This window comes from Chrysochloris asiatica, unplaced genomic scaffold (assembly GCF_000296735.1).
Source record: "Chrysochloris asiatica unplaced genomic scaffold, ChrAsi1.0 scaffold00105, whole genome shotgun sequence".
Classification (NCBI taxonomy): domain Eukaryota; kingdom Metazoa; phylum Chordata; class Mammalia; order Afrosoricida; family Chrysochloridae; genus Chrysochloris; species Chrysochloris asiatica.
Window position 1 is genome coordinate 9569808 of NW_006408623.1, and position 12883 is coordinate 9582690.

General features: G+C 50.0%; 1 protein-coding gene across 4 annotated transcripts in view; it reads left to right on the plus strand.

Annotated features, from left to right (window-relative positions):
• The first annotated feature begins 4071 nt into the window (after positions 1–4071).
• JAKMIP3 (Janus kinase and microtubule interacting protein 3) overlaps positions 4072–12883 on the plus strand; it is a 57746-nt gene continuing 48934 nt past the window's right edge. For all 4 annotated transcript variants that reach the window (XM_006867445.1, XM_006867446.1, XM_006867447.1 and 1 more), the window contains exons 1-2: positions 4072–4206; positions 10959–11456. In XM_006867445.1, the coding sequence (XP_006867507.1) occupies positions 4072–4206; positions 10959–11456 (633 nt within the window). The remainder of the gene's footprint in view (positions 4207–10958; positions 11457–12883) is intronic.

Below are 12883 nucleotides of genomic sequence, written 5' to 3' on the forward strand. Positions count from 1 at the left end.
GCAGAGAATACCAGGAAGCTGTTTGCCTGTGCTTTATTGACTACACAAAGGCTTTTGATTGTGTGGATCATGACAAGCTGTGGACAACATTGCTGAGAATGAGTATTCTGAACACTTAATTGTGCACATGAGAACCTGTACATAGAACCAAGAGGCAGTTGGTTGAACTGAACAAGGGAACACTGAATGGTTTAAAATTAGGAAAATTGCGCACCTGGGTATATTCTTTCACCATATTTATGATGTTTGTTTGCTGAGCAAATAATTTGAGAAACTAGATTACTTAAAGAAAAACATGGCATCAGGATTGGAGGAAAACTCACTAACAACCTGTGGTATACAAATAATACAACCTTGCTTGCTGAAAGCGAAGAGGACTTCAAATACTTACTGATGAAGATCAAAGACCACAGTCTCCAGTACGAGTTGCCCCTTAATGCAAAGAAAACAAAAATCCTTACCACTGAACTAATAAATGATAAGTGGAGAAAAGACTGAAGTTGTCAAAGACTTCATTTTGCTCAGATCAACCATCAGCACTCATGGAAGCAGTAGTCAAGAAATCAAATGACCTACTGCACTGGGCGCATCTGCTGCACGAGGCCTCTTTAGAGTGTTCAAGGACAAAGAGATCAATCTGAGGACTAAGGTGTGCCTGACCCAAACCATGGTATTTTCAGTGACCTCATATCCATATGAAAGTTGGACAATGAGTAAAGAAAACCATAGAAGAATTGTTGCTTTGAATTATGGCGTTGGAGCAAAATGTTAAAAAAAAATATCCTAGATCACCAGAAGAACAAACTACTGTGTATTGAAGAAGTGCAGCCAGAGCGCCCCCTGGAGGCCAGAATGGCCAGACTTCGTCTCTCATACTTCGGACATAGTATCAGGAGGGACCAGTCCTTGGAGAAAGACATCATGTTTTGGTAAAGTGGAGGGTCAGTGAAAAAGAGGAAGACCACCAATGAGATGGAGTGGCACAGTGACAGCAGCAGTGGGCTCAAGCGTAGCAACGATTGTGAGGTTGGCGCAGGACTGGGCAGTGTTTCATTCTGTTGTGCATAGGGTCGCTATGAGTGGGTACCAACTTGACGGCACCAACAACAAAAGTGAGTTGAAATGTACAGGTATTAGCCATTTTGAATCAATGATATGGTTTACTATGCTGGAATGACAAGTTGAAGACAAATGGCATCTTATTCAATGCCAAAAAGAACATTTCAGGATCTGTGGGTAATTATGTGCCGTGGAGTCGGTTCCGACTCATAGTGACCCTGTACAGGGTTTCTGAGGCTGAAAATCTTTACAGGAGCAGAAAGCCTCATCTTTCTCCCACAGAACAGCTGGTAGTTTCGAACTGCTGCCCTTGAGGTTGTCAGCCTGATTTGTAACCACTACACTACCAGAGCTCCAGACACTGCTGTTAGTTACAGGAGATCTATAACCCTACAAGGAAGATCCGTTAACTCAAATTTACGTTCCAATCACTAACGTCAAAGATGGAGACATTGAAGTTTTTCCAACTTCTGCAGTCTGAAGTTTCTAAAACATTGATAATTACTGGTGATCAGAATCGAAAAATCAGAAGCAAAGCTGGAAAATGACACTGGAGATAGCATGGCAGAATTTTTTCAAAACCAACAACTTACTCAATGCAAATAACGTTTTTCAACAACATACAGATGGAATGCTCAGGAATCAAACCAACTACACCTGTGGAAAGAGGCACTCGAAAGACCCAATGTCATCAGACCGAACAGCGCTAACACCAGTTGTGGACTAGACCAAGAGGCAGGCGCTGAGACAGAACAAGGGGCTACTGCATGGCTTAACTCGGCAAGGTGGGCATCAGGGTTGTGTCCTGCCACCACACGTATTCAGGCTAGTCTGGGTACAGGTTCTGTGTGGGCATTATGAAGTGTCCTAGAATTCTCTTGCTTTGAAATATTACCCATAATTTGCTACAATCCACACAGACTAATGCCTTTACAGTCAATGAAACACAGGTAAGCATGTTTCTTGTGATCTCTGCTTTCAGCCAAGATCCATCTGACATCAACAATCATATCCCTAGTTCCATGCCCCCTTCTGAATTTGGCTTGAATTTCCGGCATGCCCAGGTAGGTCTCCCATTTATTGGGTGCTGCTGACCCTCTGGGATGCATTACCCCCACCACCTCCCACAGCCACTTGGACCTCTGTTGAAGTGGTCAGGACCAAAACCTCCATGAGGTCAGCCTTTGCTACAGACACAGTATGGCACCCAGGGGCAATCCCAAGGGGTCAGCTTTATCAAGCCACAGCCCTTGGACAGCCCAGGGTGGGCGTGAGTTACAGGGACCCCTGAGAAAGCTGGTGCATTCTTACCGCTTTCTGTGACTTACGTAGCTCTTCCACTCATGTGGGCGTGCCCAGGCCTGAGCCAAAGACCGCACATCCAGTAAACAGGGGACCAGGGGAGGGGCTGCTTCCTCATTCCCAGTGAGCCTGACGTGCCCACAGTGCGGTCTACCACGACAATACCCGCTCATCAATTATAAAACTGCTTCCAACTCGTCAAAGCCTCCCCCATAAAGCGCCACGAGGCCGGCACTGTGGGCACCGTGCAATGGGTAAGTGATATTTATTGCTTCCTTGGAGACCCCGAAAGGAAAAGTGGGCAATCTAGACTATTGATGTACTGCCTCCCATCGTGGGGAGGGGAAAGGTGGCCCGCCTGCTGGAGAAATGCTCAGATCACAAGTCCTATGTAAGCTCATCACCCAGCCCTGGGAACTTTTACAGCGGCCAGATTCTGCTCAACAGATCGGAGGCACCAAGCACTGGTGGTCTCAGGACACTCAGTGAGGCTGTGCTTGTGGGCCCCTCTCAGCTCCCCGACCCTGCAGGGTCCCCGCCCCCAGCACCCTCTCCTGACACTCTCTCGAGCTGAATGGACACCGTTCAGTGACAGAACACAGTAGAGAGCCTGGGGTGGGGGGCAGACAGACACAGCCTTAAATGCACCAGGTCCTGCAGTGGTTGTGAGTTGTCACCAAGTCGGCTCTGGCTCATGGTGACTCCCTCTGTGCAGAAGAGCATGGCTCCTGCAGGTAGAACCGCTTTCTTCTGAGACGCCTCTGGGTGGGTTTGAACTGTCAATCTCTAGGCTAATAGTCTAACACTGAGTCCTCTGTCTGACCTGGGACCCCTGTTATCATGAGCAGCTGGGAGTGGGCTGGGGAAGCCACTGTCCTTGGAGTGCACGCCCGTCCAGCTCTCTGCGTCTGCCCTGCTCCTGAACATAGCCCGCCGGACTGCAGACCTGTTGGTGCCTCGGCTAAGGCCCTGAGCATGTGACCAGGCCCCAGGGGCAGGCAGAAGCCTCCTTTCTCTTCCTGCCACAATCTCCTCAGAGGCTGTAGAAAACCTGCAGGAGACCCAGTTCTGTGTGGGTGCAGACAGACCTGGGTGGCCCAGAGCCTTGCCCCCCATCGCCCCCACCAATGGTCATGGGATCGGGGTACATGAAGCCTTCAACATGACACGGGGTGTGCTTGGACTGCTGGGGACTAGGGCATAATGCTCCTCCTTGGGTCTCAGGGTTGTGGGACCCTGAGGGTCTGTGGGGGGCCGTGGGTTCTTGAGTAGGGTCTGAGGGTCTTTGGAACACTGAGGGCCTGGGGGATCTGAGGGTCTGTGGGGGACCCTGCAGGGCTGGATAGGGTCTGAGGGTCTCTGTGGGGGGACCTCAGGGAAGTATCATCGAGGTGTCTTCTGGGAAGTTGTTTCACACCCATCTTTGCGGTGGAGGTGGAAAGAGTGAACATTTACTGAACGTGATGTGACCTAGCAGACATGCATCGGGTGGTGGGTGGAGAGAGGTGGGAGCTCAGGCGGGCTGGGTAGTGAGAGGTGGGCGACCGTGGTGACCTGGCTAGGAGCTCAGGCGGGCTGGGTAGTGAGAGGTGGGACCCTTACCCCCTGTGCTTTCCCTCTAGGTGAGTGAGAAGATGTAGCTGAGTTGGCCCAGGCCACCTGACAGGCGCAGCACACCCCAGGCATCTCCTCTGGCTGACCAGCCTCACCATGTCCAAGAAGGGGGCCAGCGGGCGGACGCGGGGGGACAAGGCCGAGGCACTTGCGGCATTGCAGGCCGCCAACGAGGAACTGCGGGCCAAGCTCACGGACATCCAGATCGAGCTGCAGCAGGAGAAAAGCAAGGTGGGCCCCCACCCCACTCTGACTCCTCCGCTGGGCCGGGCCTCTCCTAGCCAGGGGTCTACAGGGGGTCCAGGGGGCACAGGGCCAGGACCAGTCCAGATGTTCAGGAGCAGGCGGCCTGGCAGCGGGAACTCCGGGTGAGCGGTATGATCATTGCCCCCAATGGCAAGTGAATGGGCACTACCGCGGGGCTCGGACCAGGACCAGAGCGGGTTTAGCTCCGGCCACCCCTTCCCGTCAGAACTCAGTATCCCATCACAGATGAGGGTCTGCGGCGCGGGCGTGAAGTGCGGATGGGCGCCCTGGCAGCCTCTGCCGGGAGGAAGGGGCTCCGTAATCTCGGGGCCCCATACCCCCGCCAGCAGACCAGCCGACTCTTCTCCCATAGGGACGATTTCTTCTAGAAAGTTCGTGGTGTCTTAGTGCAACTTGGCTCGGGGAGCTGACTGGAGGTAGGGGCATGTGGGGCGCCCACGCGCACCCCCTTTGACTTGGCACTTAGGCTCCCGGGACGGCGCTGCCCTTGCCACACACACACACACACACACACCAATCCCCATCTTTCAGATGAAGGATGAGAAGAGAAGACGGTGAAATATCAGCTCTGCCTGGTGAAAGCAGCGCAGGGAAGTGCCTCCTAGTGAACGGAGCTGAGCACAGCGCTGCTCGGGTTCAGAGTCCCTGTCCGCTCAGTTCCCGCCACAGCGCAGCGCGATGCTGTGTGCGCCTCCCAGCACCCTCCGGTGTGAACGACCCTTCCTCGTCTAGGCACCATGTCCTCCGGGCTGAGACCACTGCCTCCTGACAGCACACCCTCTTCAAAACCCCAAAGGCACAGAGAGCAGGCCCCCTGGGGACAGTGTCCTTCAGGCCAGCCCCCTGTCCCAGAGCCCCTCTCAGGACGAGTGTGCACAGGCCTGCGGCCTCCTCTTCTCCCCTGGACTTCCTGTGGGGGACATGCTCAATTGTATGCGAACCTTAAACCCACTGATGTCAGTGGATTCCAACTCACAGTCGCTATAGGGCAGGGTGGGACTGGCCCATCACAGCACCAACAGCGTCTCCAAGCTGCAGTCTTTACAAAAGCACACTGCCTCGGCTTTCTCCTTGGAGCCGCTGGTGGGGTCGTTTGACTAACATCCAAGTGCTTTACCCACTGTGCCACCAGGGCTGCTCCCATGAGCTGCAGACTTTCTAATCCTGACATCAGACTTCCAGACCATTCCATCTGGTCCTAGTCATGTAATAACCCTAAAGAGAACATAGTCACTTTCCCCAGCTCATCCTTTTGTTCAGTTGGGTTCTTTTCCTCCCTATTTTTGCTTACAGAACCCTTAGTATGTGGGGCTGAGAGGGGCAGCAGTAGACAACAAGGAGCATTGACACCAAACCCCCAAATCCCAGTCACATCCAAGTCTCCTCACTGGGATACAGTTTCAGTCTCCAGGTTCCCAGGCACTGCGTCTCCTCCAAGGCCAAAACTTTTTGCTTTTTAATTTGAGGCACTGATGTAAATCTCTGAGGAAACAAGATGACTAGGAATTGTGGTTAAGTGCCAACCAGTTGGTTCCCTCTCTTAGAGACCCGTATTGGGTTCCCGCCAAAATGTTAATCACGTGCTTCTGGAGTGGAGCCCGCCTCCCCTCTCCCCCCCACTGATGGGAAGATAGCCGCTTTCCACATCTCTTTTCTAGAATGACTTCCAGTGAGAACTCACACGTAGGTTTCACCAAGACTCCATGACCCACTAGCAGGAAAGATACTTGGGAAAGGAATTTATTTCAAGAAAATACAAAATGCCATGGGAGGTAAGCGTTTTCTTAGCAGCCCCCACTTGAGGACTGATTCTTGGTTTCCTGTGGCATGGCACAAAAGCACACTGCCTCGGCTTTCTCCTTGGAGCCGCTGGTGGGTTCGTTTGACTAACATCCAAGTGCTTAACCCACTGCGCCACCAGTGTGAGAGACTACGTTTGTTGAAGCCATCCACTTGTAGTATTTCTGTTATAGAAGCCTCAGATAATTAAGGAATGCGCTCTTTTTCCTTGATCCGCAAACCTTTTTTTTTTTTTTTTTAAGTTACTGGAATATGTTTGGTTGTTCTAGGTCATTTTATGAGGTACACGGTGAGTCCTTTCAATAAATATCTTCAGTTTGGGTATATATTTTTTCTTACTGTAGGAAAGTTTTCTTGAATTATGGCGTGGTGCTTTAAGATAAGCACTGGAATGCTAACTGCAAGGTTGGTGGTTCAAACCCAGCAGCCACTCCTTGGAAACTCTATACAGGGTTGCTACGAGTTGGAACCTACATAATGGCACTTAACAACAACAACAACAGTTAAGGTTTTGTGCCAGCCTGGCTGGGCCAGGATTCTCAGTGGTTTAGGAATTCGGGTGTGGTTTAGGAATTTGGGTGTAGTTTAGGAATTAATTAGGGTGTGGTTTAGGAATTAGGGTGTGGTTTAGGAATTAGGGTGTCGTTGATTCACCACAATCAGGTGTAATAGGATGAGATCTACTGTGAGCCGCCAACCAACTGAAATGATCTGTTGTAAGATAAGGCCTGCAACACCTTCTTGTCATACAAGAGACAGAGGAGAAAAAAGTGAGCAAAGAAAGAGGGGTCTGTTAACATCACACAAGACGGTCCAAGAGCGGAGCGCGTCCTAGATCCAGGGGAAGGTTGATGCTAAGACTCATGGAACTCTTCAGGGAACGCTGGACCTGCAGATGCGGAAAGGAGGCAAGAAAGAGCCTTCCCCCCGAGCCGACACTCTGACTTTGGACTTCTAATCTCCTAAACTGTGACCGAATCCATTTCTATTTGTTAAAACCATTCGTTTGTGGTATTTCTTTCCATAGCATCTCTAGATAACTAAGCTGTTTTCCTTTTTACCTTCTCTTTATTTTTTTGAATAAGATCATCTAAAGTCAAGCAAGTATTATAAAGAAATGTGCAAAGACCTGGAGTTCAAAAACCAAAAGGAAAGAACACACTCGGCATTTCTCAAGCTGAAAGAACTGAAGAAAAAGTCCAGGCCTCAAGTTCTAATAATGAAAGATCATATGGGCCAAATATTGAACAATACAGAAAACACCAGAAGATGGAAGGAATACACAGAGATACTGTGCCAAGAAGAATTGGTCAGTGTTGAACCATTTCAAGAAGTAGCCTATGGCCAAGAAGGACAAACTTTAAACTGCACTGAAGGCATTGGGGAAAAACCAAGGCTCCAGGAGTGAACAGAATACAATGGAGCTCTTTCAACATACCGGTGCAGCACTGGAGAGCCTCACTCATCTGTGCCAACCAATTGGAAGTTGTTGTTCCTTGTTGTGAAGTATTTTCACGTCAGTTCTGACTCATAGTGACCCTGTGTAAGGTTTCTGAGGTTGTGTATCTTTACTGGAGCAGAAAGCTTCATCTTTCTCCTGACTGATTGGAAGAGATACGTATTCATACCCATTCCTTAGAAAGGTGACCCAACAGAATGCAAAAATAATTGAATAATTTCAATATCACATGCAAATAAAATCTTGCTGAAGACAAAAAGCTGCCAGAAATTCAAGCAGGGTTGAGAAGAGGATGTGAAACAAATGACATCATCGCTGATGTCAGATCTTGGCTGAAAGCAGAGAATACCAGAAAAAGTGCTTGTTTGTGTTTTATTGACTATGCAAACACTTGTGACTGTGTGGATGATAACAAATTATGGATAACATTGCAAAGAGTGAGGATTCCAGAACACTTCATTGTTGGCATGCTGAACCTGTACATAGACCAAGAAACAGTTGTTCAAACAGAATAAGGAGACAGTGAATGGATTAAAATCAGGAAAGGTGTGCGCCAGGGTTGTATTCTTTCTCCATTCTTATTCAGTCTGTATGCTGAGCAAATAATCTGAGAAACTGGATCATATGAAGAAGAACATGGCATCAGGATTGGAGGAAGACTCATTATCAACCTGTGATATGAAGATGATACAACCTTGTTTGCCAAAAGCAAAGAGAATTTGAAGTGCTTGAGGATTGAAGACTACAGCCTTCAGTATGGGTTCTATACAACTCAGTGCAAAGAAAACAAAAAAACCCGCACAGCAGGGCCAATAAAAGGAGAAAGAATTCAAGTTGTTAAGGGTTTCATTTTACTTGGATCCACACTCAACCCTCATGGAAGCAGCAGTCAAGAAATCAAACAACATACTGCATCGGGCAAAGCTGCTGCAAAAGCCTTCTTTGAAGTGTTCAAGAGCGAAGATGGGACTTTGAGGACTAAGGTGTACCTGACACAAGCCCTGGTGTTTTCTGTTGCTTCATGTGCTTCTGAAAGCTGGACAATGACTGAGGAAGAGCAGAAAGAATGTGCCCATTTTCAGTATGGTGTTGGCAAAGAATATTAATAGACCAGAAGAATAAGCGAATGTATCTTGGAAGAAGTGCAGCCAGAATGCTCCTTGTTGTTGTTGTTGTTGTTAGGTGCCATTGAGTCGGTACTGACTCATAGCGACCTTATGCACAGCAGAGTGAAACACTGCCCGATCCTGGGCCAACCTCACTACTGTCGCCACGCTGGAGTCCATCGATGCTGCCACTTGGCCAATCCGTCTTGTTGGGGGGTCGTCCTCTTTTTCTCTGACCCTCCACCTTACCAAACATGTTATCCTTCTCCAGTGACTGGTCCCTCCTGACAATATGTCCAAAGTATGAGAGACGAAGCTTGGCCATCTTGGTCTCCAAGGAGCACTCTGGCTGCACTTCTTCCAAGACAGATCTGTTGGTTCTTTTGGCAGCCCGTGGTTTAGAAGCAAGGATTATGAGACTTCATCTCATGTACTTTGTGGGGTTTTATATTTTATTGTATGTACTTTATTTATTTTAATTTTATTAACTAACCCAACTTAGCACATGTCTACGTTCTAGTCAGGTGTGGCACTGTGGGATCAACACTGGACTGTGAACCACAAAGTCAGCAGTTCAAACCCACCAGCTGCTCCTCAGAAGCCCCATATGAGGTCACTGTGAGTCAGAACCGACTCAATGGCGCACAGCTGCAGGACCACAGTGCTGTGTGGAGAGCTGTTTTCTGCTGCTTCTCTCTCTATATATATATTTTTAGCATAACTTGTATGGTATTTGATCTGGACATTGAATGTCCTATTATTTATTTTTGGTGTTTTCGTTTTTCTGAACTTTTCCTGTGGAATCCTTTTGTGTCCTGTAATCTTTATGTTTCTCCAATAACTGCAGGAGCCATTGATTAGTTCTCAGGCATCCTCTGGGGATGAGAGAGGCCAAAGGGCTAGTTTGAAAACTCCCAAATTATCAACTTCAAGGGCTCAGCTGTCCACCTGCTGCTTCGCTTGTTGCTTGTCCACATGGCTGGGCAACTCAGAGGCCTGTTTGTCCTTTTTAAAGACTCATGGACCCCAAAGGTAGAGTCCCTTTCTTGGCCAATGAAGCCCGTGGCATGGGACCACACGCACCTGCCCCGGGTCAGAGTGTTGTCTTGGTGCTAGCATGCTCCTGAGCATGTTTGTGTGCTCTATGGAGTGGCAGGTAGAGGCCAGAAGAGGCTGGTCATGAACTGTGGACATGCCCAGTGCTGCGAGGAGGTGGCAGAGATCAGCCCACCTGTAGCAGGCACATAGGGGAGCACGCAGTAGGAGTCGACAGCGTGGGCTCTGAAGACATCAAACGGATCTGTCTTCTCTGATGGAGTCTGCCTCTGAAGAGCTGGTCAGAAAGGCTGTTCCCACATCATGTTTAGGTCGTTAGTCCTGTCGTGTGTGTGTGTGTATGTGTGTGTGTGTGTGAATGTGTGTGGTCAGTAGGATGGCAGGACCAGGAGCTCAGGGAGGCAGAGAGAGGTCTGAATGTGGAGTGGCCACAGGAACACCTCCTGAAGGCCCACAGTGACCTTCCCCTTCAAACTTCCAGAGTAGGTCTGGAATCCAACCGGTCTTTCATTCCATGGGCCAGGTTGCGGGCAGGGTAGCAATTTAGGCTCTGACATTGTTTGAAAAGCATCTAGAAGGAAACAAAACATTGAGTCAAATTATGTCTGTGTTTCCAGTGCCTAGATTTAGATATCACTCAGACAGACAGACAACTTGGAGTCTTGGTGTGGTGCTGTAAGATCAGCACTGGACTGCTAACCACCAGGTTGGTGGTTCAAACCCACCAGCCACTCCTCACAAATGCTGTACAGGGTTGCTGTGAGTTGGAACCGACTTGACAGCACTTTACAAGATTTCTCTGTCCCCGACACAGACAGCTTAGCTACTGAGATGGGTTTCCTTTATTTTTGCCCGGAATGCCACAGGATGTAAGCACAGCACCTGCACCTGTATTGTTTGGGAGAGAAGAGGTGGGTAGGGGCTGGCTGGAGGGTCTCCAACTAGAGAACACAGCCTAAGGGGTCTGCTCCCCACAGGGCGTGTCCTCCAGAGGTCATGGTTTCACTGTCTTCTGGGTGACTTTCTCGTGCAGAACAGATCGTTGTGGACCTGTGTGTCCAGGACCTTGAGTCCGGAGGTGGTAACGCTTTCACGACACGCATTCTCCGTGGAACCCCCACAAGGCACAGCTTTGTTCTTCACCCATAAGGTCTGCTATCCATTCGTGATGGACATTTTCAGGGAAATTCTCGGATGGATGCCCCAAAGCAAAACCGTCTTCCCCACATGTGCTTGCAGGTTCCGCCCGCAGAGGTGGGGTGGCTCCCCAGGCTGATCTTCTATCTGTGTTCCAGGTCAGCCGGGTGGAGCGGGAGAAGACCCAGGAGATCCGGCAGGCGCGGGAGCATGAACAGCACAAGAACGCCGTCCTGGTCACGGAGCTGAAGAGCAAGCTGCACGAGGAGAAGATGAAGGAGCTGCAGGCTGTGCGGGAGGCTTTGCTGCGGCAGCACGAGGCCGAGCTACTGCGGGTCATCAAGATCAAGGACAACGAGAACCAGCGATTGCAGGCCCTGCTCAACGCCCTGCGTGACGGAGCCCCGGACAAGGTCAAGACTGTGCTCTTCTGCGAAGCCAAGGAGGAGGCCAAGAAGGGCTTTGAGGTGGAGAAGATTAAAATGCAGCAGGAGATCTCGGAACTCAAGGGCGCCAAGAAGCAGGTGGAGGAGGCGCTCACGATCGTCATCCAGGCGGACAAGGTCAAGGCGGCCGAGATCCGGAGTGTGTACCACCTGCACCAGGAGGAGATCACCAGGATCAAGAAGGAGTGCGAGCGCGAGATCCGCAGGCTGGTACGTACGTGGGCGCTGCACACGGTGGGCGGTGTGGGCCAGGTGCCATGCCTCTCTGCTTCCCCCTTGGCCTGTGTTCTAGCACAATGCACTGTGGGTTGTGAGGGCTCTAGAGTCTCAAGACTAGTAAAGGCAGAAGGTTCCAGGACCCCGCTTCTCCTCCCTCTGTCTAATTTGGGCTCGTGTCCAAATGGCTCGTTGCTCCCTTGGAAGGCGGGCAGCTCAAGGCCATCCTGAGGGAATTGACTTCTTATAGCCATGGAAAACCTATGGAACCCAATTCTACACTGGCCACCAGGAGTTGAAGATGACTTTGGAGCAACTGTTTGTTTTGTCTTAAAAATATTTCTAATTTGTGCTAAAATAAGAAATCCACATGTCAGCAGTTTCTCCAAAATGTAGTTCTGGAAGGCTTCCTCCTTCTTAGAGTCCCAGGTGACCATTAAAGCCAAGGAGAATCTAATGTTCGGGTGGTATGAGTCACACCCTCTACGAAGAGTCCCATGGAGTCTACTGAACTCTGTGGATATGGAAGGTGGAGGCGCCTGGGGCAAGCTCGAGTGTACAAGGCTGTTCACTACCACAGGGCTGGGCTCTGCCTAGTCCAATCCCATGAAGCTTTCCTACTGTTTTCTGTGAGAACTTTTACAGTTTTTGCTCATACATTAGGCCTCTGACCCATTTTGAGATTATTGTTGTATATGGTGGGAGGTAAGGATCTAAATTAATCTTTCTTGCCCAACACCATTTATTGAAAAGATGACCCTTTCCCCACTGAATTGCCTTGGCGCACTTGTCGAAAGTCAACCAGCCACAAACGTCAGGGTTCACCTCCAGACTCTTCATTCTTTTCCATTGATTGATACAAGCATGTCTATCCTGACACACCACCATACTGTCCTGATCAATCACCATGTATGTCACGACACACCACCACACCTTCCAGATGTTCCCTACACACCATTGCACCGTCCAGATGTTCCCTACACACCACCACACCGTCCAGTTGTCCCTACACACCACCACACCGTCCAGATGTTCCCTAGACACCACTGCACCGTCCAGTTGTCCCTACACACCACCGCACCATCCAGATGTTCCCTACACACCACTGCACCGTCCGGTTGTCCCTACACACCACTTCACCGTCCAGATGTTCCCTACACACCACTTCACTGTCTAGATGTTCCCTACACACCACTGCACCATCCAGTTGTCCCTGCATACCACCGCACTGTCCAGATGTTCCCTACACACCACACCACTGTCCAGTTGTCCCTGCACACCACCGCACGTCCAGTTGTCCCTGCACACCACCGCACCGTCCAGTTGTCCCTACACACCACCGCACCGTCCAGTTGTCCCTGCACACCACCACACCGTCCAGATGTTCCCTACACACCACCGCACCGTCCAGTTGTCCCTGC